Below are 23176 nucleotides of genomic sequence, written 5' to 3'. Positions count from 1 at the left end.
CGACTGTGGAGATGGCCTTTGTTGAGCTGACTTCCTAGGTGCCCTCTCTAGCCCTCTATTCCTCCTGCATTCCCTTCCCACATTTCTAACTTGCCCTGGGCAATTTCTCTTTGTTTTCATCTCCCTTTGTTACATCTCCTCCTTCCTCTGCCTAAGGACTTCCTTGTATGTATTAATAATATCATTTCACTCAGGACTGAAGCCTCAAAAGCCTCAAACTTAATTTTGGCATCTCCCTCTCCTAATAGACAAGTGAGAAGTTATGTATATTCTTCCATCAAAATGGCTATTTTAAAGATTTATAATATTTCTTCTACACTGTTACAGATACAGGTTCAGCTCCTCAGGAAGAAGACTCTGAGCAGAGGTTAGCATGCGGGAAATTTATTAGGGATTGTTCTTGGGATCAACAACTAGGGGAGGGAGAAGTGGGCAGAAGTGGGCGAAGGGAGATGGGTGGTGATGGAGTCCTCAACCATCCCTTGCATCTGAGAAGCCCAACAGAATTGTCTTGAGTCAGGGCAGTGGGGCTGAGCATGTATGTACACACATGATAAATCTTTGGATACACCTGCCCAGAGAAGGGCTGCAACAGTGGGGAACGGTCCTCTTAGCTGAGGCATTTCCTGAAGATAGTTTACACCTCCGGACTTTCTGCCAACAATGGTCCTGAAAGCTGAGAGCAGAAGACGAGTTAAGTCCATCCTTCCTGAGTGGGGAATTGGGCAACACGTCGCAGGTCCCTCCAACGTCTTCCACCCCAGTACTTTTCCATAGTCAGATCCTTCATTTTCACAACCACCAGGTTTTCTCACCCTAACACGGGGCCTAGATTGTGTACCTTCCCACGAAACACCTCCCATTGACTCAGACGATCCCAGACCTGGGTGGAGAAGCCCGTCCAGTCTGAGTGCGCGTCTTGTTCCTGGTGTGAAATTAGCCAAGTTGCTTAATAGCACTGAAACTCGCCCTTTTTTACCTGTGTAAGTGAGATGTTTGTTGACAACACGGCAGTGTTGTGGGGGCTAGTGTGAAAGACAGCGGGACACTGTTGGCTGCTGTTCTTCACAGAGCTTAAGGCCAACCTTCTCTGCATGTTGGCGCCTGAGTAATCATATCCATCCCATTTGTACCTTGCACTAATATGCAGCCTCTGGAGTCCAGCACCTCTGTAACTTTTTGTTCTCTGTAACGCATTAATTTTCTTCACCTATGCATTTTAGCTCTTGCCTTTCTATTTATCACTCATCTTTAAAATTGGAATTTGTGTGCAACCTTCCAGGGTCAGTTCAAAAGCCACTGCCTCCAAAATACTAATTCTTAGCAGAGACCACCTTACGTATATACAGCACTCATTATGAGACAGGAACTGTTCTCAGCACTTGGGAAATATTTCACTTACTCCTGTCAGGCAGGTTCTACAACACTCCCCATTTTACAGATAAGGAAATTAAGGGACAAAGAAATCAAATGATTTTCCCAAGACCCTACATCTAGAAGATGACAGAAGTGGGATTGGTACCCAGTGTCTGATTCTGGAGTTCATAATCTACACCATGCAGCTGCCTCCAAATCACATCAGCCAAAACTTGTCCCTGCTCTGCCATTGAATTTATTCTGTGTCCTTCATATGGCTTTCCTCTCCAGTTCCCAGATACTGGTAGATAAAAAGAGAAGTAATGTGCATATTGTTAGCTACTTAATTGAATCAATTTTGTTAAGATTTTTGTTCAGAAAAAGTACCTACATTTTTGCAGTATGTCCTGAAATTGGGAAAATCAATAAAGACCAAAAGCTGGGAGAAAGCAGGAGCTGGGAGAAAGCAGGAGCTGAGACTCACCTCCCCAGGAGAACATGACCAAGTTAGACTTATAAATCCTGTGATAGAAAAACTTAAAAATTAAAGTTCAGCAAAATAAACAAATGCTGGCAAAAAACATTTTTTTTCTACTGTGACAAACATTTAAACAAGTCTTGTTTTCTTAATCATATTTTATAGACATAACTTCTCTATTGAAAAACTCTTGATTATAAGCATGGGAGATTTCTCAGAGAATCCTGTTTCTGAGAATACAAATGCTGGTATTAAAGGTTCTTATTTACTGTGGGGTAAAAAGTGACAAACACAAAAGCGTGACATTTTCTTTGGTTTCTAGCTGTAAGATTAGGTCAGTAGGCTCTTCCATCTGAATGTGACACAAGCACAATTGGGGCATATCCTGTGGCCTTGCCATAAATGTGCCTCCTGTGACTCAAGGTTCGGTAGCCACGTCTGCCTCTGAGGTGGTCTGCGTGGCCAGCGCTCCATCCCTGCTCAGAGTGCTCCCACCAGGGGTGGACGAGGGCTAGTGCTGCAGAACCCACATGGCCGTGTGCCCCAGGGGACTTCATGTGTGCCTACTACTCCCTCGTTTGCCACCTGCCTTGGTCGGCTTGTACCACAGTTGCTTGGCTCCTCCTTCTGTTACCATTTCTAAGCCACAAAGGGAAAGCCGCAATTCCAGAATTCTTAAAGGCAAAGAGGCACCTCGGGCCCGTTGGCTGTGGCAGTTAAGGCAGTTGGGGAAAGGAATGTGCCTGTGGCCCAGTGCCCCTCGAGGTGATCTCCTGAGAACTCCCCCTCCTGCTGGCCGCTGATTTCTCCAGCATTTCAAGGGTGCTGCACCTTTACCTGGAAGGCCGGATCTCTCTGCTCGTTAACACCTTCTCATCTCACTCTGGTTTTTTTACAAATGTCTTTTAAACCCCATGCCCCAGACATCGACGAGTGCAGGATCTCTCCTGACCTCTGTGGGAGTGGGGTCTGCGTCAACACGCCAGGCAGCTTTGAGTGTGAGTGCTTCGAAGGCTACGAGAGCGGCTTCATGATGATGAAGAACTGCATGGGTAAGCCTCCCGGCTCAGAGGCCAGGCGGGCGCAGGCTCGTCAGCGCCGCCTTGGCTTGTCTCGGGGCTGTTAACAGCATGCTTGGCAAGGAGCCGTGGTGAGAGAGAGAACAGATCTGAATGTCAGACAGGAAATCTGCTCCCAGATAGCTCTTGGGGAGCCCCAAGCTCTTGGCGCCTTCATGGCAGTGAGAGGTTGAGACTGGGTTTTGTTTATTTATAAAGTCTAAAATCAACACAGACTAAGTCCTGAGGAGGGATTCACTTAAAAATGTAGGAGCTGGGTGGTGACCCCCAGGTTTATACTGTCATGCGAATCCCATGTTGTTTTCCTTACCTGTGTGTCATGACAAGCCCTCTTGGTGTTGCCCACCTTTCAGCCACTGTTTCATTTTTAGTGACTTAGAGCACTCACCTCATGGGATACAGAAAGTAGCCCATCCAAGATTTTTCTTTCACTTTGATTAGAGATAGAGACATATGGTGTCTGGAGCGCAGAGGGGTATAAAGCAAATGTTGTTTCTTTTTACCTCCTGTGAGCCTGCTCATTTCATACAAGTAAATTCCTTGATAGCTCCCTATCTTTCAGAGCAGAACTTGCACCCTTTATCTGCTAAGCGTAGAGAAGGTGGCCAGAGCGTTAGCCCATCCTCGACTAACCTGCCCCTTACATTGGAGTCACGGTTACCTCAGATAATGACTCTCTCCCATGCTGTGTGTGTGAACATTTTTTCCTCAGAGTTCTTTAATGGCTCTCACGTTTTTACCTTTCAGACATTGACGAATGTGAACGTAACCCTCTCCTTTGTAGGGGTGGCACCTGTGTGAACACTGAGGGCAGCTTTCAGTGTGACTGCCCATTGGGACACGAGCTGTCACCGTCACGTGAGGACTGTGTGGGTGAGTTTGTCTCCTCAGCCCACAAACCCTCCCAGTGCAACTGGTACAAACGGAGCAGGGGTCATTCTAATGGACTTGTTGTTTTGGGCGTGTGAAATCTTACTGGTTAAACTTTGGAAATTCAGAGTCCCTACATTTGAAGTCTGGCTGTGTCTTCAGAGATTGCGTCCGTGACTCACTCAAATGAGCGGCCTTTCCCTGGTTCCCCTCTTTTCATTTCAAGCACTGTGGAGGGGACCCTGTGAGGGACCCTGTATAAGGCCTTGTAGTTCCCTCCAGGTTGGCTGCTCCCTGAAAGTTCACATCTGTGCACAGAATCCACTCTGCACCCCCATGTCTGTCATCACTGGGTCTGCTGACCTGTGTGTGAGCACATGAGCTCCCTCCAGGCCCCTTCTCACAGAAGCACGGAGCTCTCCTTCCTGGCCCTGGGCTCAGTGGGGCTGGAGGTGTGACAAGAGAAGACCACAGCCGGTCTTGAAGCCTTGCAACCACTGCTTTTCATAAGTATATGAAGGCCTCTGGGCTTACTGGGTTCTGGTTTACTGGCTTTAGAACTTTGATTTAGTCAGGAAATGTTTTTTCCACAGGAAATCTTTCTTGAAAGTGTAAGCAAATAAAACAGTCTAAAATAGAACAGATCCCACACCTCCAAACAAAAACATGACTTGAACACACCTCCCTACTACACATGTATGTTTATAACCCCTATTTATATCCCTATGCTAATGTATTAGGTGAATCTTAAATCATAGACCAAATGGGCATTTTAAAAAGGTGAATTTTAAAGTTTTAAATATTTGTATTTCATTTTAATAGTGGTATAAAAAGCTCTTTTGCACAAGTAATTCAGAATATTTACATTTGGTTGTGATACAGTGATTCACAGATCTGTTCCCAAGTTCAGTTTATTTTGTTAGTTTTCATGGATCTTATAGCTGGAAAAAAAAGTGCCCCTCAGTGGTATAGCATACCTTATAAGACACGTATTTTTGCACCTTTAATAAAATAAACATTTCACGATGATAAACATAAATCTGTCCGTCACATCATTCTCTCTGTGATTCTGAGAATTTAAGTTGAACTTCTTCTTATATCTGATTATATTTTCACCTTAGGTTGTGTTTAAGAAGGAACTTGTGCAAGGAAGTGTCACTCTGCCATTTTCTTGCTGTTCTCTTGTGATTGCATTATTACTACTACTTCACAGATCTTTTGCAAGAGTTTTTTTTTTAAGGCACTTGCCTACCTTATAAGGGTTATTTTTTTTGTTTTTAAAGCAGGCAGTATAATCTGTAGTTCACCTGTTCAGGCACACTGAATGCATATGAAGAAAATGTAAGCAGTGAGGCCCCAGTTTCAGCCCTCTGTTGTGCGGAAACAGCCGTCTTCCCTCAGGACACTTGGTGTCGTTTAGGCAGCATGTGACCATCCGGTTAAGGCCAGCTGAGCGTGCCCGTGTAAATTCATGTATTAAATATTAGCAAGCTTGCTTTCCAGCACGTGCTAGGTGGATGTGGTCTAACGTGGTACTCACTAACCACATTGGGCTATTAAAACTTAGTAAAAATTTAATAACATTAAAGATTCAGTTCCTTAGTCACACTGTGCATGTTTCGAGCACTCAGTAACAGCTACACACTGGACAGCACCGTTGTAGGTGGAGATAAAGATTCTGACGTGTTCCCCGAATTGCCCCAGGAGATCGTTTGATGTCCCCCTGAAGTAGATAAAGCCCTTTGGAGGCCATTGCTCTGATGCAGCCTGTTCTTGAGAACTTAAGTAATGTTGTGGTTTCCTAGAACATAAATTCTGTGTATCTTATTGTAGATATTAATGAATGCTCCCTGAGTGACAATCTCTGTAGAAATGGAAAATGTGTGAACATGATTGGAACTTATCAGTGCTCCTGCAATCCTGGATACCAGGCCACGCCCGACCGGCAGGGCTGCACAGGTAGGGCCTGGCCACGCGGATCTGGAACTTGTATTTCTCAAGTCAGTCTAGGCATAATTATGGTACTGAGTAGGTAACAAAGTCTATGGGAGCCCTTTGTCCTAAAAATGACTATGAGAATGGGGAGGGGGGTCAGGTCTCTAAGATGCCATAGTTTGGTGGTTTTGCAGAGGAACCTCTGACTTTACTGTAGGAAACATCCTATATTTTGTATTTATATATAGATATGTATTACATCCTATATTTCTGGGTTCTTTAAGCTTAGGTTACTAGAGTTAAATGTCAAATGGAATGCTCTCTAAGAGAAAGTGAAAGGCTAATGGGACAATGATAAGTTAGCGTGAATAATGGGGAGAAAAATCCAAATCCATTTAAACGTTGTCTGCTTAAAAGGAAGAAAAACTCTGCATCTCTTAAGAAAGTAGCCCTGACAAGTAACACAGACACACGTTGTTTTCACAGACATTGATGAGTGCATGATAATGAACGGAGGCTGTGACACCCAGTGCACTAATTCAGAAGGAAGCTACGAGTGTAGCTGCAGTGAAGGTTACGCCCTGATGCCCGACGGGAGGTCGTGCGCAGGTACAGAAAGCAAAATACACAGATTCTGTGCATCGAGTTTTATCTTACAAGTCTGGCTTCAGATGTGTTGAGTGGAACCAGACAAAAGAAATCCGAGCTTAATAAAGTCATCCTCGTTTTCATTTGGTGTTAATTCTTTGTCGTCAGATATTGACGAGTGTGAAAATAATCCTGATATCTGTGACGGTGGCCAGTGCACCAACATCCCTGGAGAGTACCGCTGTCTGTGCTACGATGGCTTCATGGCCTCCATGGACATGAAAACATGCATCGGTGGGTACCGCGACAACGGGTTAAGTAACCACGTATAGTCTGCGCATGCATACGCGCGCATTTATGCACATGTACGTACAAACGTGAGAAAAGGCTTTTCCAGTTTTTAAAAAATTCGAACTGTTGTGTCAGAAGATGTAAAAGCTGAATAGGAAGAATGGTTTGGGGAAAAAAAAAGAAATCCTTAAAGACAGTATATTTATCTGTGATACTGTGTCCTGCAAATACATTGTATTTTAAATTCTGTGTATTTCAGCATTACGCTGTTCAGTTTGAAAGTTAGCTCTTGAATGACTCGGATGAACAAGTATTAACCAAGGTGTTGAAAATAAATTTTCCCAGATGTGAACGAGTGCGACTTGAACTCAAACATCTGCGTGTTCGGGGAGTGTGAGAACACCAAGGGCTCGTTCATCTGCCACTGCCAGCTGGGGTACTCAGTGAAGAAGGGGGCCACCGGGTGCACAGGTGGGCCCAGCTCGCAGCCTTGGGTTTCGGCTGCTTACATTTCAGAGGTTACCTTCAGCAGCGTCCGTTCCCCAGCGCTCCTTGGGCCGCCACCCGCACAGGGCTGTGACGGCTGTGTGACGAGCAGCTGGCCCGGAGCACGTGGGATGTGTTTGGCTCGGATCTGCGGCGGGGGAGCACGGAGCTGGCTGCAGCCTGGACGGGGAGGGGGCCTGGGCCCCGTGCTTCTGCTGTGCTTCCGGGGGCTCCTGCAGCAGTGGGCACTTTACTGCTAGGACTGCTGCCCAAACGGGTGACATGCGTCAGGAAGGGACACCTAAAGGCCGGGAGGGCTCCCAGTTGTTGCTGGGTTCATCTAAACTAACAAAAATCAATCTGAATTTCTGTTTAGACCCTTTCCCCTTTCCCTTCCTTCCCTCCCTCATCTTTTTTCTCTCATCCTCTCTCCTCTCTTTCCATTGCTGTTGCCCTCTCTTCTCCCTGCCCAAACTGCCTCTCTCCTTTTTCTTTTTTTTTTGCTCACTCCATCCACTTCATCTCTTGTCCCCTTTCTGTACTAAAAAGCTGTAGCCTTCTGCATAAAGACGGGGTTGTTAGAAGTGCTTTGGGCCAAGTGTTCATTATTGCTCAGTTAAAGGCCCTCGTCTTGTGTTTTGCTCAAGACAGGCGGTGGGTGGCTTAGACTGCAGCCCGGGCCTTAAGCTGACGCCGCTAAGAAAGGACAAGATAGGAAAGGAGGGGTGCTCTGCCTGCTCACTGCTAGCAGGGGTGATGTGAAGCCAGCAGTTGTGTGTGTGTGTTGTGTTTGTGACACTGAGATTTCAGCATCTACGATCTGTAATCACTGAGCTGAATAAAACAGACTATTCTAGAAAGCTTTGAGGAAACAAGGCTATCGAGTTTATAGACATATTCACATGTGTGCACAAATATATGTATATGTGTAAACACACACACACACCACATACACAGACGTTATACATACACTGATAAAAGCATGTGGTCACTTTCCAGATAACATTTCCAGTGAATATTTTACATGTTTTCAAAAAAGTAGAAGAAAAATACGTACTAAATTGATAATTATCAAAAACTATGAGATATTATGTTGATTCTGAAAATGACAAACGAATTATGTAATTTTAAAAAGAGAATGAACTTTTTTTAAACTCAGGCTTGTTTTTCATGAAAAATAGGTAATAAATATTAATAGGAAGGAATAGCAGAGCCTCTTTTTAGAAAAAAATTTCTCTTGGCGTTGGTAATCTGACACCTTCGACGTGAAGTTTTGTCTGGGCTCAGGCAGAGGCCAGGACCCCTGGGCTAGGTAGGGGTGACACACACGTTTATCGGGGGGCAGTGGCTGCTGTATCTGACTCCTCCCTGAAACTGTCTGGCAGTTTCTATTAGAGAAGGGCTTGTTTGATTTGGATCAAGAACTTTCAGATCCTGTTGGAGTCTAAGAAAATTTAAAATAAATGTAAAAGTGATGTTAATGTTTCCTCTGTATGGTTTTAAATGTTTCCATATTTACTTTAAAATTTTGCCTGTACAGAAATATCTCGAAAGTAGAATTAATTAGCCTGTATTTTATCTTCTTCATATTAACTACAATTTCTCAGACGTGGATGAGTGTGAAATTGGTGCCCACAACTGTGACATGCATGCCTCATGTCTGAATGTCCCGGGAAGCTTCAAATGTAGCTGCAGAGAAGGCTGGGTTGGAAATGGCATCAAATGTATTGGTGAGTAGTTTGCAAATGTAAATAATCTTGGCTAACGAACAAAATTCCTAGAGGCTCTTCTTTACACAGTTAACCGACATCCTTAAATAAGAACATGCCTCTTATTTTCCTTTATTCTCTTGAAAATCAAAGGCTGTCTTTAGTTACAAGATAATTCCTGCCTGAGAGTTTCCTTTAACCTTGGTATAAATGATCAAATTACAGCAATATGCCTTGGCATCTGCTTTTTAATGTGTTGTTGTTCAGTAAAAATTATTTGATGTGCAGCCAGAAATCCAAACAGCTGTAGGATGAAAAAATGACTAATATATTTTTCCAGTCTTTTCATAGAGTAATGGTGAGACTTCAAACCCAGAAGAATAAATGAAGAGAATGAAAAGTTTTGTTTTTTTTTTTTCAGATAACCCAAGTCTGTAGTAAGTGGTCAATCCCAGGCTCCTCCTAAAAGGCAGGAATTCTCCTCTCAGAGAAATCTAAATGTTTTGGATTCTAAGAGGTCAGATTAGAAGGAGGAGGATGGGAAGGCAGTTGCCATTCTCCAAGTTTTACAGCTCTTGAGCCGGCGTCTAATAAGCCTTTTGTAGCTGTGAGGCAAGGAGTGGATTTTACCCTTGGTGTCATTCACAGCGCTGCTTCATACGTTCAGTGTTTTATACTCCTTAACAGTAAAGCATTTTCCAACTCATAAAAGTTCTTCAGGTCAATTTAAAGTAGAAATTAGACCAAGCAAGACCAACCTCCCCATGATTGCTCATCAAAACCTGATAAGCCTGCAGTGAGGATTAGAGGACAGTGCCCTATAGGTGTGCTCGCTCCCTCTCTGGTCCTCTTGCAATACCTTCTCCTCGTAGTAGCCAGACCAATTTCTTAAACCATGAATCTGCTCTATTCATAACTGTCATTTTAATCCTTTGAATTTAGGATAAAATTCAGCTGCCTTCCCGTGGTTTACAAGACCCTACAGCCTCCTCCCACTACCTCTCAGCTCCATCTTCCGTCATCCTCGATCTCCCTCACTGTGCCTTCTCACGCTGACCTCCTTTAGTTTCCTTTGTCACACCACGCTCCCTCCCTGCCCAGGCTCTTTATATGTGCTGTTTCCTCTGCAGGAAGACCCATTCCTGCTTCTGGTCAGCAAGCCATCTCTTGCTCATCCTTCAAATGTGAAGTGAACTAAAAATTACTTCCTCAGTGGGCTTTCGTAGTTCCCACAGTCCAAATTAGACATGCTTCTTGTTCTCTCATACCTTGTAACTTTTCTTCATGTTACGTGTATGACAATTTAATTTAATTTTCTGGTTCAACATCTGTCTTTTCTACTAGATTATGGACTTGATGAAGTCAAGAAGTCATGAGGTTTCCTCATCTATAAAATGAACCTGAAAACTCTGTGGGAGTTGTCCTGCTCTGAAATTCAGTAATGTCTTAAAAGTTGACCTCCGTTTTAGTGATAAGTTAGCCAATGATAAAATCCACCCCCATGGGGCTAGGTATAGCTCAGTGGTAAAGCACATGTTTAGTGTGCATTAGGTCCTAGGTTCAATCCCCAGTACCTCCACTAAAAAAGTAATTAAAAAAAATTAACTCAAATCCACCCTCAGTAGAAATCAGAAGGAAATATGGCACTAGTTTTCTTTTCAACATGATAATTCTAGTTGATTAGATAGCTCACAGAATGTTTGAAGGAATAATTTTGGCCTATTTTGGTAGCATGAAAGTTTGGATCACAGGTTGAAGGTCTTAGAAGTGTGACTTTACAAATAAACTAAAACACATTCCATTTGGCCAGTTCACGTTTAAATTAAGACAAATGAAAATGTTTTGGATGTTTAAATACTCCATTTTTGTTTCTGAACTTTTTTACTATATTCTCTTGACGTGCAGATCTAGATGAATGTTCTAATGGAACCCACCAGTGCAGCATAAATGCTCAGTGTGTCAACACCCCAGGCTCCTACCGATGTGCCTGCTCCGAAGGGTTCACTGGAGATGGCTTTACCTGCTCAGGTGGGTGAGAGTCCTGAGGTGTGTTCTAGCGTGACTCTCATGGAACACTCTATATGTTTTACTCATTGGAAGAAATCTGTAGTTAAAGGAGGCTGAAATCACTACTTCTGTTTTTACACTTGGCTTACAAATGAATATGTAGCTCGCTCTTACATTAAACACAAAAACCTGGAAAAAATTTAAATAGTGACATTTATTACTGTCAGGTACTATTAATGAGTGTCGTTTCCTTTTACTCATTAATTAACACAGTGGTTAAAAAAACAGGCTCCAAATCAGACCACCTGGATTCAGATTTTGCCTGTGCTGCTTACTGGCCATGTAGCCTCAAGTAAATTACTTAACATGTGCAGTCTTAGTGCCTTCATTTTGAAACGGACATGGTAATAATAATAATAATAATAATAATAATATTGGCCTTTTTCTTTTATGTCACTGAATGAAAGACAGATGGGAAAACTCTTCATCTTCTTAAAATATGATCTATGACCTTCCCAATCACTGCTGTTAACTGTTTTTATCAAAATCTCAGTTTATCACATGGTATTGAAAGGATTAAATGGAATAATACAAGTGAGGGACTTAGAAAAATGCATCATAAGAGCTCAATAAATATGAGTAACTTCATTCTGCATTCCTTGAGGATGAAACATCCACTCAGTATCTTCGTGTAAAAGAGATTATCTTGCTGGAAATAAAGCATGATACTTTTACGTTTGAAAGATTGGTGTTTCTCAGTTGAATTTCAGTACACACGTTAAGCCCCAAATTAAAAGACAGACTAATTTTTTCTAATTATTGACATCAAACATACAGACCTACAGTTTTCTAATGCGTCTTTAAGGAAACATGTTTTTTTCCATTGTAAAGCTACATTACTTTTAAACCTCGGAAGCTGCATCTTGCTTAGCGTGTTTTTGCACCCTGGTGTGAAGGAAAGGGTATGGGTTATTGAACTAAATGACAGCGTGCGTGTCAGGCGGCTCCACACTCCCTGGCAAATATTAGGTCCTCAGTAAGCATTGGATTCTGCCCTTCCATCACGTTTTTCCATTTGATTCAAGTAAATTATCTTTAAGATCTATGAATAATGCTCATTTGCTTAGTGAAAATAAGAATGTTTTAATGGGATTGTAATGGCATGCCAAAGAAACTTTCCTCACTCCCACGGAGTATCCCTAATTTGCTTAAAAACACTTGAACTAGTGAAAGAAAGAGTTGTTTATTCTAATACTGTAATGCTTTCATATGAACTAACACCCTACTAAGATTAATTCCAACGTTCTTGGTTATGTCTAAATGATGTTGGTACAATACTCATGCGTCAGATTTGCATTTAAGAGAATGGAGACAAATGTGGGAAACAGCTCATCCCTCCTGTTAATCGTAGTGAAATTGAGTGCTAGGGTGTAGGTCAAATAGCTCCGCTCTCAAGTTGTATACCCTTATTTGGGTGGATGTGATTAATTGTTGTTTCATGTTAATGAGCAGTAACTCAAGCCAGGGAGATTGATTCAGTTATAGAGCAAGGAAAAGATGTCTCATGGAATTTGGAACTTAATAGAGATGTAATTTGCTGCTTCGACAGATGTTGATGAGTGTGCAGAAAATATAAATCTCTGTGAGAACGGACAGTGCCTCAACGTCCCGGGTGCATATCGCTGCGAGTGCGAGATGGGCTTCACTCCAGCCTCAGACAGCAGGTCCTGCCAAGGTGGGTCACCAGGATTCCAACTCATTTCCAAGTTGGATCAACTGCAGCAAATGAAACCACAAAAAGGGCTGGAACAGGCTCCACCTGGAAGCAGAATACACAGCACATGCTGCACATATAAAAGCCATTTGTTTAAGCATGGATTATTTTGCCGAATGAATAATGATGGAGGCGGCTTTCATCTCTTATGAAGTTTTCCTGGCCAGGAGCCAATAGTTGGAAGTTTGGCTTGTTCTTTTTTTAACTATTTCTTTTTTTCATTTTCTTTTTTTTTTTTCATCACCAAATGAATGACATGTGGATAAACTATTTGGCTTTTAAAATATGATACATTGTGTACCCCAATCACAGCTATTTAATGTGTTTATCAAAATCTAAGTAGCTCATTTCTGGCATTACCTTCATGCTTTAGCCGACAGTATGTCTGGGGCTGGAAGTCCTCTTCAGGGACTGATCAAGAACAGCACCTTTTGCCTAATAGTCATGTCTCCCTCTTCTAAGTTATGACATCACCCCCTTTCCTAGAAATAGGACTTTGCAACTAGTGTGATATCTTTCCAAGAAAATGAACTTGGATTTTCTTTTAAACTAGAGACTCAATTCACATTACATATAGTTCAGGCCATCACTGTGTTCATGAGAGTATGTGAAAATGTAAATAAAGAGAGGAAAAAGATTGAAAACAATTCATATGCCATAAAGGTTTTAACAAAATTAGTGATTCATAGAACACCTTAAGAAAATAATTCAGGCTAACTGCTGGGCAGAGATTATAAAATGAAACAAGATTACATGGTTTTCCCTACATGAGTATCTAATCAAAGGAACAGAAATAGTAAATGCCAGCTTAACACACACACAAATCCACCAGCATCAACCAAAAATTAGAAAAATTTAGGGTGGCTCAAGAGTACAGCCTGCCTCTGCCCCACTGCCAGAAGTGGCACTAAAGAAAGAAAGGGTGCCCAAAAGATCATGGAATTTTCCATAAATATCCACCAATATGAGAGAATGAATAGCAGGCCCTGGGGAAGATGACAGGAACTGAAAGCATTCAGGCATCTCCTTTGACCTGTGTAGTTGGGCAGAATCTACATGATTTTACACAGATTTTACACCGGGCAGCTGTAGAATGAGCTTCATTTTTCTCCTGCTCCCGTTTCTTTCTAAGCACTGAAGCCATTTAGTAGAAAATGTGAGTCAATGTGGTTATGGAGTTATATGATTTATAACCCACGTCAACTTGACAAGAGTTGGTGGGGAAAGGAACAAGTTAGCAGTAGCCAGACACTTTTGCCAATATAAAATTTCAAAATTAACCCTTTATACATAAGACAGAGTTTCCCCTTCATAATTCTATTCCTTTATCTGGGGCCTTGGTCCTTCCAAAACTTCTAACTAGATCCTCCACCAAGGTGATACTAAATACTTTCTGTTTACTGTGCTTCCTTCTCATGTTGGCTTCATCATAGTATGTTGTTTCCGTGGAGAGAAATCTCCGTTGCCAGGGCACCTGAGAGTGACTCACGTGTAGTTCACCCTCAGTTAAGCCCTCTTCTCCGTTTACCTAGATGCCAACTTTTGAGATCCCCAAAATGTAATTCCATGGTTCTGCCTGTTTCTCCTTGTTTTTGGGTTCTCTTTTCCTATGGAATCTGGTACATCTAGACAGTTTCTCCTGAACTTACTACTTTAACTCCTTGATGCTTTCCCATCTTATTATAAATATATTCTTCTCTAAGTTGACGCTCTGATCAACACTTCACACCCAGCGTCTCTTTCTTATCACAAACTCTCAGAATTTCTACAGAGTTAAAAAAAAAAAAGAAATCGCTGGAGTTGGCCTTTTGCCAGTATTCTTCACCAAAATGGGAAAATACAAAGCCTGCAGGAACCTCCTCAGGGATAGGTTAGAACTCTATCAGATGGAGAGAACCGAGATACAGACCATTTAGTATGATGTATGAAGAGAGAGCTGGGGTCAGGCTCATCGGCAGAGCCCAGTGGGGGTCCTCACATCCATGTGTCTCCTTTCCCCCCGCCTTATGAAACTTTGGGCTACAGAATAGCAGCTTTAATGAAACCCATACCCCAAACTGTCTTCCACAGAAAGCCCAGATAGACAGGAGGATGTCAAGAAACTCTACCTAAACTGTATCAGGATACAGTTGACCTTTGAATAACTTGAGGGTTAGAGACGCCTACCCTCAGCACACTGGAAAATCTGTGTATAACTTGCAGTCCTCCCTCAGTGTACACGTTCCACGTCCTCAGATTTAACTGACTGCAGATGGTGTAGTTGTACTGTACACAATAGTGTTTACTATTGAAAAAAATCTATGTATAAGTGCACCCATGAAGTTCAAACCCGTGTTGTTCAGGCATCAGCTATATATAAAAACTCTTCAAAGAGCTGACCAAGTAATGTGTAAACAAACTGAAAATAAACAATGGCAACCGTGGAGGCATTGTACGGAAACAAGGGAAAAAGAACATACAAAAAGCAGATAAGGAAAGAACCCAAATTAGAAGGAAACTCCTCAAGGAACAAGACCAAATTTCCCATAGGTGTGTTGTACCATAGGTAACCTTAATAAAAACATAAATGTGATTGAACAAGTTCAAAGTGATTATAAAATTTTTTTTAAAAAGTAAGAGACAAAAAGCAATATTGCAGAGTCAAGGGAAACAAAAGTGGGGACCAACACAGCAAAATGAGAGCAATATTAAGTAGAAACCACAAAGAGCAGAGGAAATGAAAATGTAACTACTAGCATAGAGAATGGACATGAGGTAATCACAGTGACCAAAAAAGGAGGAAAAAAGAAATCAACACTCTTAGAGAAACGACAAAGACCACAAACTTAAGCGAAATGGGTGCTTCTGGAGTGGGAAGTCCCAAAAAACTGAATAGAAAAAAGTATTAAACAACCAAACATTTTCCTGAAATAGAGGAAAGAACTGAATATACAGGAAGAACTAAATCGTAAGACAAATTTTTAGCCTGATTACATTTGTCAGCTTAAGTCATAGAGATTCTTCAAACTCCAGATAGAAAAGGCGAGTTAAGAACAAAACAAAAACATTCAAGACCAAGAGACACTGGAATGCTGCCCATAAAGTTCTAAGGACACATGTGACAAGAGTATTATTCCTCAGAGTTAGTTAATTATAAAGACAATAAGCATATCCTCACATATGAGATAAGTCAGAAAGAAAACACCTGTTGGCTCTCCTTTCTTGAGCAAAAAAAAAAAAAAAAAAAAAAAACCCAAAACCTACAACTTATCAGCAATGAAACACTGAAACACATAGCCAATCAAGAAATAAATGGAAAAGTTGCAATAAAAATGTTACTGATCCCCTTAAAGAATTAGTACTATAGAGAGTATGGTAAATGCCGTGAACATTTAAATAGTGAAAATAATATGAATAACAAAAATGAGCTGGAGGAATATACGGATGTCAATTTTTAATCATTCATTGTATAGACTCTGTTAATATTGTCTAAAAATTATATTTGAATTTTAACATAAAGCCAAAAGATTATAAAGTTTAGTGTTTTTCATCAATTCTTAACATTAGAAAGCATTTTAGAAACTGTTGAGAGAGAGAAAAATTGATCTGGTGCATAGAAGTTGTTTCAGCTTGACTCTGAATATGCATTGGGAAATATTTGGAATGGTGTTCATCCAATGACAATGATAATTCTGGGTACAAGCAATTTTTGAGTGATTTTTGTTTTTGCTGTCTTATTCTCTGTGTTGTTTTCTATCTTTTCTGTCTCCTATCAGTACTTTTCTATATTGTTTCAGTTTCTGAGTATGCTTCAATTAAAAACAAAAAACAAGGCTAGATTCTTTTAAAATACCTTATTTTACACAGCTATTACATTGTTTAAAAGGAAATTACTTCTGATAAAGTTCATTCAAAAGTAAAATGCATACTTAGAAGGCTGATAATACAATTTCGTTTCCATTTATAGATTAACACAATTCATTTATAGACTAACTTATTGAGTCTTTATTCGTTTATATGAAAAGAGTAACTTTGTTTTTACCCTAACCCAAGTTGACTTTCCACATCAGTTGAACTTCTAAGCACAATCTGAACCATATTTTGAACATAAGATAGCTGAAATGCGTAATTTATCATGAATGACCAAAAGACCCTTTTACACTTAAACTATAACTGTCTTAAGATAGCATTTTAGAATGGCTTGCCTAGTCTGGCCTAAAATGACATGCCTGGTCTGCATTCTCAGAATATGAGCTAATTTGTGTACAAAAATGTCTATCCTTGTCCTGTGAGTAGAAATATAGATTATTTCTACAGCTGTACATGCACACATATGCCTTCATTTTCATATTAATGAGGAGCAATAACTTCTCATTTACTTACTTTGAGTTACAGCTTCATGGAAGAGTTTCATAAACTGAATTTATGACTTCAATCCAATAGAGATATTTTAATGAAATTTGGAGGAAGGTAGGGCAATGGATGATCCTATTACACACTAGGAGGAAAAATATTCTTTCCCTGTTTATAACTGACTTTATGATAATATCAGATTACAGTATTTAAAATGTTTAAAAAAGGTTAAACTTTAATAATTTTAGTAATCTATTTAATAAATAAAATATTATGTTTATATTTTGTATATTGTAGATGTTTATAAAGTATCTGCTGTTTTCACTTTGTTAGAACCCTGGAGTTTGTTTTTATCTTAAATTGTTTACAATCTCAAACCTTTAACATGTTTATATTTAATTTTTAAAAAAATTTTATGCCCTGGGTCAGTTCTTTCTTATTAAATATTTTATAATCCAAGACAACAAAATATTGTCAATAAAGTAATATTCTTTTATATCTCTGTCCCATAGATAAACGTTAGTTGCTTGCCATTTACATGGCCTCCCTAAACAAAGAAAAATTTTTAGTTCATAAAAACATCTGCGGAGATAGAAAAATTCATTAGTGTCATACAGCAAATCAAAATGTCTTTGTAAATAAGAGAGTACTATTTTTTTTTAATTTTCAGACATAGATGAATGCTCCTTCCAAAATATTTGTGTCTTTGGAACATGTAATAATTTGCCTGGAATGTTTCATTGTATCTGCGATGATGGCTACGAATTGGACAGAACAGGAGGGAACTGTACAGGTATGGCCAGTCAAGGGCTTAAACGTGTTCATATTAGTATGAATGTTTTGTGCTAGGTATAAGATTTCCTCAAATTTCTGCTTAGCCAGCTATGCCTTGCTTTAGGCATTTTTTTGAAAGAGAAAATTACTTTTTTATACATTTATTTTTAACTGTGGAATTGACTGATTTTAATACAAACAACTGAATATTAAATAGCTAACATGAAACTAGTTAAGTATTTCTTTGTGCAAATATTTATGTATGTTCACATATGTGTACTTACCGATTTAAGCAAATAGTGATGATAATGTTTTTCTTCTTTAGAATTCCAACATTTAATTATTATTTATTGATTAAGGATATTAAGTGATATCATTGTGACTACTGTGTGATTGAGCTATAGAACCTGCTTTAGGTATAGACAAGGATTGTCTTTATTTCATTGTGCTGAGTCCCTCCTAAAGATTTTTAGTCTACTGACTTGCAAAAATTCCACCAAATTCTTTGAAACAGCAGTACACACAAGGGAAGTGAACACGTTAATGTGGGCATTTTAAATGTTTTTCTCAGATATTGATGAATGTGCAGATCCCATAAACTGTGTGAACGGCCTATGTGTCAACACTCCTGGTCGCTATGAGTGTAACTGTCCCCCCGACTTCCAGCTGAACCCCACCGGCGTGGGTTGTGTTGGTAAGTGAAAGCTGTATGAAACAAGGAGAATTACATAGAGTTAAATACTCATACTCTCCTGGTAATGAACTGTGATGAGTATTTGCTACAATTAACTTGTAAACAAAATAGTAGTCCTTTACCTTAAGAAACCCTAGGCTACCAAAATATATGGTCACTTTAACCATGCTTATCTTCCAAGCTGTATTTTTAAACCAGGAATTATTGAGACATCCGCTCCCACCTCCTCCTCTTGCAGACTTGGGAACCAGGGCCCTGGAGGTGCAGTACCTTGTTCAGGGTCTCAGAGATTGCACACGGCAGCACTGAGGCAGGGTCCTGAGGTGCCTGGCTCCCCGTCCACTGCATTGGCCAGGACAGCCCAAAGTGGTAGAACTAGTAGATATACATTTCCCTTTCCACGAAAAGAGTCATGGAGGACTGAAATAAATGAAGGGGTGAGGAGAAAGGAATTGGGGAGGTGGATTTCATGAGCCAAACGGCTAGAGTGAAACAAGTTGGAAGAGCAGGGAGAAGTGGGGAAGCAGTTATGAAGGTCCTGACAACATTCCTGACATCTCTGATCTCTAGAAAGTTGTTGTCCAGCTTTTGCTATATGTGCTATTTTTGCACGTTACTGAGTGTTTACCTAGAGGAGTAAATGGTCTAAAAGGAAAATTCCTTGCTTCGGTAGAAATGTGACTGCTGTCTTCAGCATCCATATTCCTGTGGGCTTGCAGTCAATGAAAGGAATGTTGGCCTCTGTGATTTATGCACAACTGATGTATTGTTTTCAAATTTTAGAAAATAGAAGACTCAAACAGTGAGTGAATAATATGTTTATATAGACAAAGGAAATATGGTAGTCCCATCTCTTAGACAGTAGGGAGAGCTTCAACGTGCAACAAATGGCAGCAAGTACCTGGATCATCCCAGGTTCTTGTATTCTTTCATATCCAAACGTAATTGATATGGTTCTTAAGTGGACAAGTGATGAAGGCAGGTGTTTAGACAAAGCTGATTGGAAGGAAGGAAATATGTGATGTAGAAATGAAGGAAAATCATGAGATTAATGATTCTAATGTGTGTTGACAAATCTAAAAATGAAAATGTTTATCATTTATGAAGCAAAGAAGATTTTTGTCCTCATCAAAGTTGTGAGCTACCAAAGTTTTCAAAAATTTCTTCAGGTATTATGTTTTAATGATGGTAGAATAAGAAGAAAAACAAGAAGTAATGATAAGCTAGAACCTACTAGAGATGTGTTTGAAATGTAGAATCAGTTTTTACAGAATGTTTCAAGTTCATGCGTGACAGCTGACAAGCAAGCAGTTAATGGCTTTTATACAGGACCATATCAGGTTTATGTATCTTCAAAACCAAGAAAATATGGAATAAAATCTGAGTTAGCTATGATTAAATTCTTATTAAATTTTTTAGTAAGGTTGTGTGTACCTTTTTCTTCTGCAAATTATCTGTAACTGCCTTACAAATACAAAAAATTGAAAAGGTACATTTGATGCAGGTGGCAGATAACAGTGACTGTTTTTCCTAATACTGAAGGTGAAGAACATGCAAACTCTGTGAACCAGCACTTCCTCTCCTGGCTCTGGGTACCAAAGAAAGGCCCACACGGAGACACGAGTAAAGATATGCAGTGCCTCATCATTTGTAGTGGCAAGAACTTAGAAACCATTTTTAGAGAGTAGATTGACTCAAAAAGAATGGCAATTGGACACCGTGGAGTTGACAGATTGGATGCTATAAAGATGAAATGAAATATATGACAAAATACCATTTATGGAAATTTAAAATGTGCTCACAAAAACAAAAATACTAGTTTTGCTGAAACAGACCAAAAAAAATTGAACACATTCAGATGGCTGAGTGGAGGATGAGGAACTGGAATGGAGAATCGTGATGAAAGGAGAGAATAGGAGGGAGGGAGGAAGGACGAGTGAATACAAGCCTAGGAAGAACCATAAGTTAAATTCTGTCTGCACCTGAGAGTCAGCAACAACAACAGAACGAGAAAACATGGGGGGAAAAGTGTAATAATAAAAAGCTGTCCAAGTGATTCTAATGTGTAGCTGAGATGAAAACTACTTGGCAGACTGTAATAAGGACTTTGGATTTTACCCTGATTGAGATGGGAAGCCACTGGAAGTGCTTGACCTCAGGTAATGCTTCTGAAGGATGACCCTAGCTGTGGTGATAAAAATATAGTTGGGTCGAGGATTGAAGGAGAGAGATTGAGTTAGGAAACCACTGCAGTAGTCCAGGTAAGGGATGGTGGTGGCTTGGACTCAGGTTATAGTGACGGTGGAGGCAGTGGTAAGCCGTCAGATTCCCAATATATTTTAAAGGTAAAATTGACAGACTTTATAACTGGATTGAATAAGTGTTGGTAGTAAGGAATCAAAGAGTGACTCCAAGGTTTAGGACCTGAGCAACTAAAACAATGGATTGTCTATTTATTGAAAATGCAAAAGCCTGGAAGAGGACTAGAGCAGGTTTTATATGTGGAGGAAAGTGTACCAAGAATTTGATTTTAGACACATTAACTATTAGCTGTCTAAGAGGAGAAAGCAAATACTCGGCAGTTTTCAGAACAGCCTAGAGTTCAGGGGAGAGGTAAAAGATGGATCCATCAATTCGATAGTATTTAAAATCATGAAACGAAAAGAGGTGATCTAGGTGGTTATTGCAGATAGAGATGAGGAATAGTCTGAGATTCACTGATCTCTTAAATATCCTCTCTAACGTTGTTAGAGACAGGCTTTCCCCAGGCCTGCAAAGCTTGATGTGCAAGGTGAAACTAAGCCACGGGAGATGGAGATAATGCGGAAGAGAGGAAGGAGGTGGGTTCTCAGTGTTTCTGTGATGAGATACATTGCTGTGAAGTAACTAATCCTGGATTTTATTTCCATTATTGACAAACTCATGATATAGACTGATTATAGGAAATAATTTTTGCATTCATATTACTGAAGGTTTAGAATGTCTCGAATGAGTAATTGCTGCTTGTCCTGTTTAGTCCATGATCTATATGGATTCCTAAATATAGGAAAGTGTTATAATTTACTTGATTCCTCAACCTTGAAAAATGTTAAAGCAAGAGATTATTTTGTGCTAAGGATTAATGTACAGAATTTGAATTCCATCATCTGGGTGACCTTTCTCTGAAAAGGCGTTCTTACTACGAGGGAAATGTTGAGCTCCTGTGTTGCTCCACAGACAACCGCGTGGGCAACTGCTACCTGAAGTTTGGTCCTCGGGGAGATGGGAGTCTGTCCTGCAACACTGAGATTGGAGTGGGCGTCAGCCGCTCCTCCTGCTGCTGCTCCCTGGGGAAGGCCTGGGGGAACCCCTGCGAGACCTGCCCCCCTGTCAACAGCAGTGAGTATGGAACTGAAGAAGGGGAAGGGAACACACTCTGGTAGCTGAAGACAAGCTGCCGTTTTCTTCTTGTCCTGGGCAGGAGGGAAATAGCGAGGGCCGAATCTTTGAATTTGGATGACTTTCAGTGATTATGCTGAAACCAGCCAAGAGTGTTTCATGTAAAAGGAATTTGAATTCCTCTCTTCTTAGTATTTTTTTTTTGATATGATAATAAGAAAAAACAATTTTTAACCACAATCCAGTATGAATGGCAATGATATCAATTCTGACTGGTATCACAGATAAAGGCCATCCCTGGTTCTTCTCCGAAGTCGTTTCAGTTTAGGTTCAAAGATGCACTCACTGTACTCTTCAGATCAGTCATGCTATGTTTTAAAATGAATGTATGTTCTGATATGAACACAGGTGAAACTTGTGAAATGTTGTCTCTTAAGTTTCTATTTACTAGCCAAAAAAGTTATGGCATAAATTGTCTGAAAATAAATTTTTTCTTTCATTGAAAACAAATGGATTTTGTTATCCTGCTTTGTATATAATTTAAGAAGTAATGATCTTATTTCCAGTAAAATGTAATATACTTTTAAAGATATTTGAAAGGACACTGAGGAAAATGTAGATACACCCCTTAGGATGTGTGTTTTGAGCCTGACAGTCGCTAAGTGCTTATTCATTGTCTCAGCCTCTTGGACACTGGTATCAAGTTTCTTATTTTCCATTGTTTCGTAGCTGAATATTACACCTTGTGTCCTGGAGGTGAAGGCTTCAGACCTAACCCCATCACAATCATCCTAGAAGGTGAGCGTACCTCTAATTGTCACCTGATAAAAACAAGGTAAAGCATTTCCTCTAGAGAACAGCTGGTAGGAAAGTCAGGGTGGAACAGTCCCAACAAAAATAGTTTGCACAATTGCAGATGGAATGACTAGGGTGCTGAATAAACCATCTGTAAACCAGAAAGAATTGATCCATTGCAGTGATCTGTTGTGTGCTTGTCCACAGAGAAACTCTCTTTACCATTATCCCCAACTTTAATCATCCTCAACTTGCTTTAATTACTCTTCTCAGATTATGGCAAAGTTTCACGATCAAGGAGAAAACCAAGAAGATCTATGGTCAGAATAAACCTCCCATCTAAGTGTGCATTTGTTTGGCTGCATGGACGTCTGCGGATCTTAAACATACACATTTACACGTATACATTTCAAAGCTCTAAGAATAACTCTCGTCTTTCCTAACGCTCTCTGTTCTAAGTGAGCCGTCTTCCCTCTTGCAGACATTGATGAATGCCAGGAGCTACCAGGTCTCTGCCAGGGTGGAAACTGCATCAACACCTTCGGGAGCTTCCAGTGTGAGTGCCCGCAGGGCTACTACCTCAGCGAGGAGACCCGCATCTGTGAAGGTGAGTTGGATTTACAGCTGAAA

At 40.3% G+C, this 23176-nt stretch overlaps 1 protein-coding gene across 1 annotated transcript in view; it reads left to right on the top strand.

Annotated features, from left to right (window-relative positions):
• The window catches only part of FBN2 (fibrillin 2), a 207397-nt gene that overhangs the window by 142795 nt on the left and 41426 nt on the right, over positions 1-23176 (top strand). Inside the window, exons 26-39 of the mRNA XM_032476642.1 lie at positions 2758-2886; positions 3661-3786; positions 5617-5742; positions 6205-6327; positions 6475-6600; positions 6943-7068; positions 8691-8813; positions 10698-10820; positions 12409-12534; positions 17576-17698; positions 18251-18373; positions 21590-21751; positions 22481-22549; positions 23028-23153. Of these exons, the coding sequence (XP_032332533.1) occupies positions 2758-2886; positions 3661-3786; positions 5617-5742; positions 6205-6327; positions 6475-6600; positions 6943-7068; positions 8691-8813; positions 10698-10820; positions 12409-12534; positions 17576-17698; positions 18251-18373; positions 21590-21751; positions 22481-22549; positions 23028-23153 (1731 nt within the window). The remainder of the gene's footprint in view (positions 1-2757; positions 2887-3660; positions 3787-5616; positions 5743-6204; positions 6328-6474; positions 6601-6942; positions 7069-8690; positions 8814-10697; positions 10821-12408; positions 12535-17575; positions 17699-18250; positions 18374-21589; positions 21752-22480; positions 22550-23027; positions 23154-23176) is intronic.

This window comes from Camelus ferus, chromosome 3 (genome assembly GCF_009834535.1).
Source record: "Camelus ferus isolate YT-003-E chromosome 3, BCGSAC_Cfer_1.0, whole genome shotgun sequence".
Classification (NCBI taxonomy): domain Eukaryota; kingdom Metazoa; phylum Chordata; class Mammalia; order Artiodactyla; family Camelidae; genus Camelus; species Camelus ferus.
Note: the sequence above shows the minus strand (reverse complement) of the source record. Positions and strands in the feature narration are given on the sequence as shown.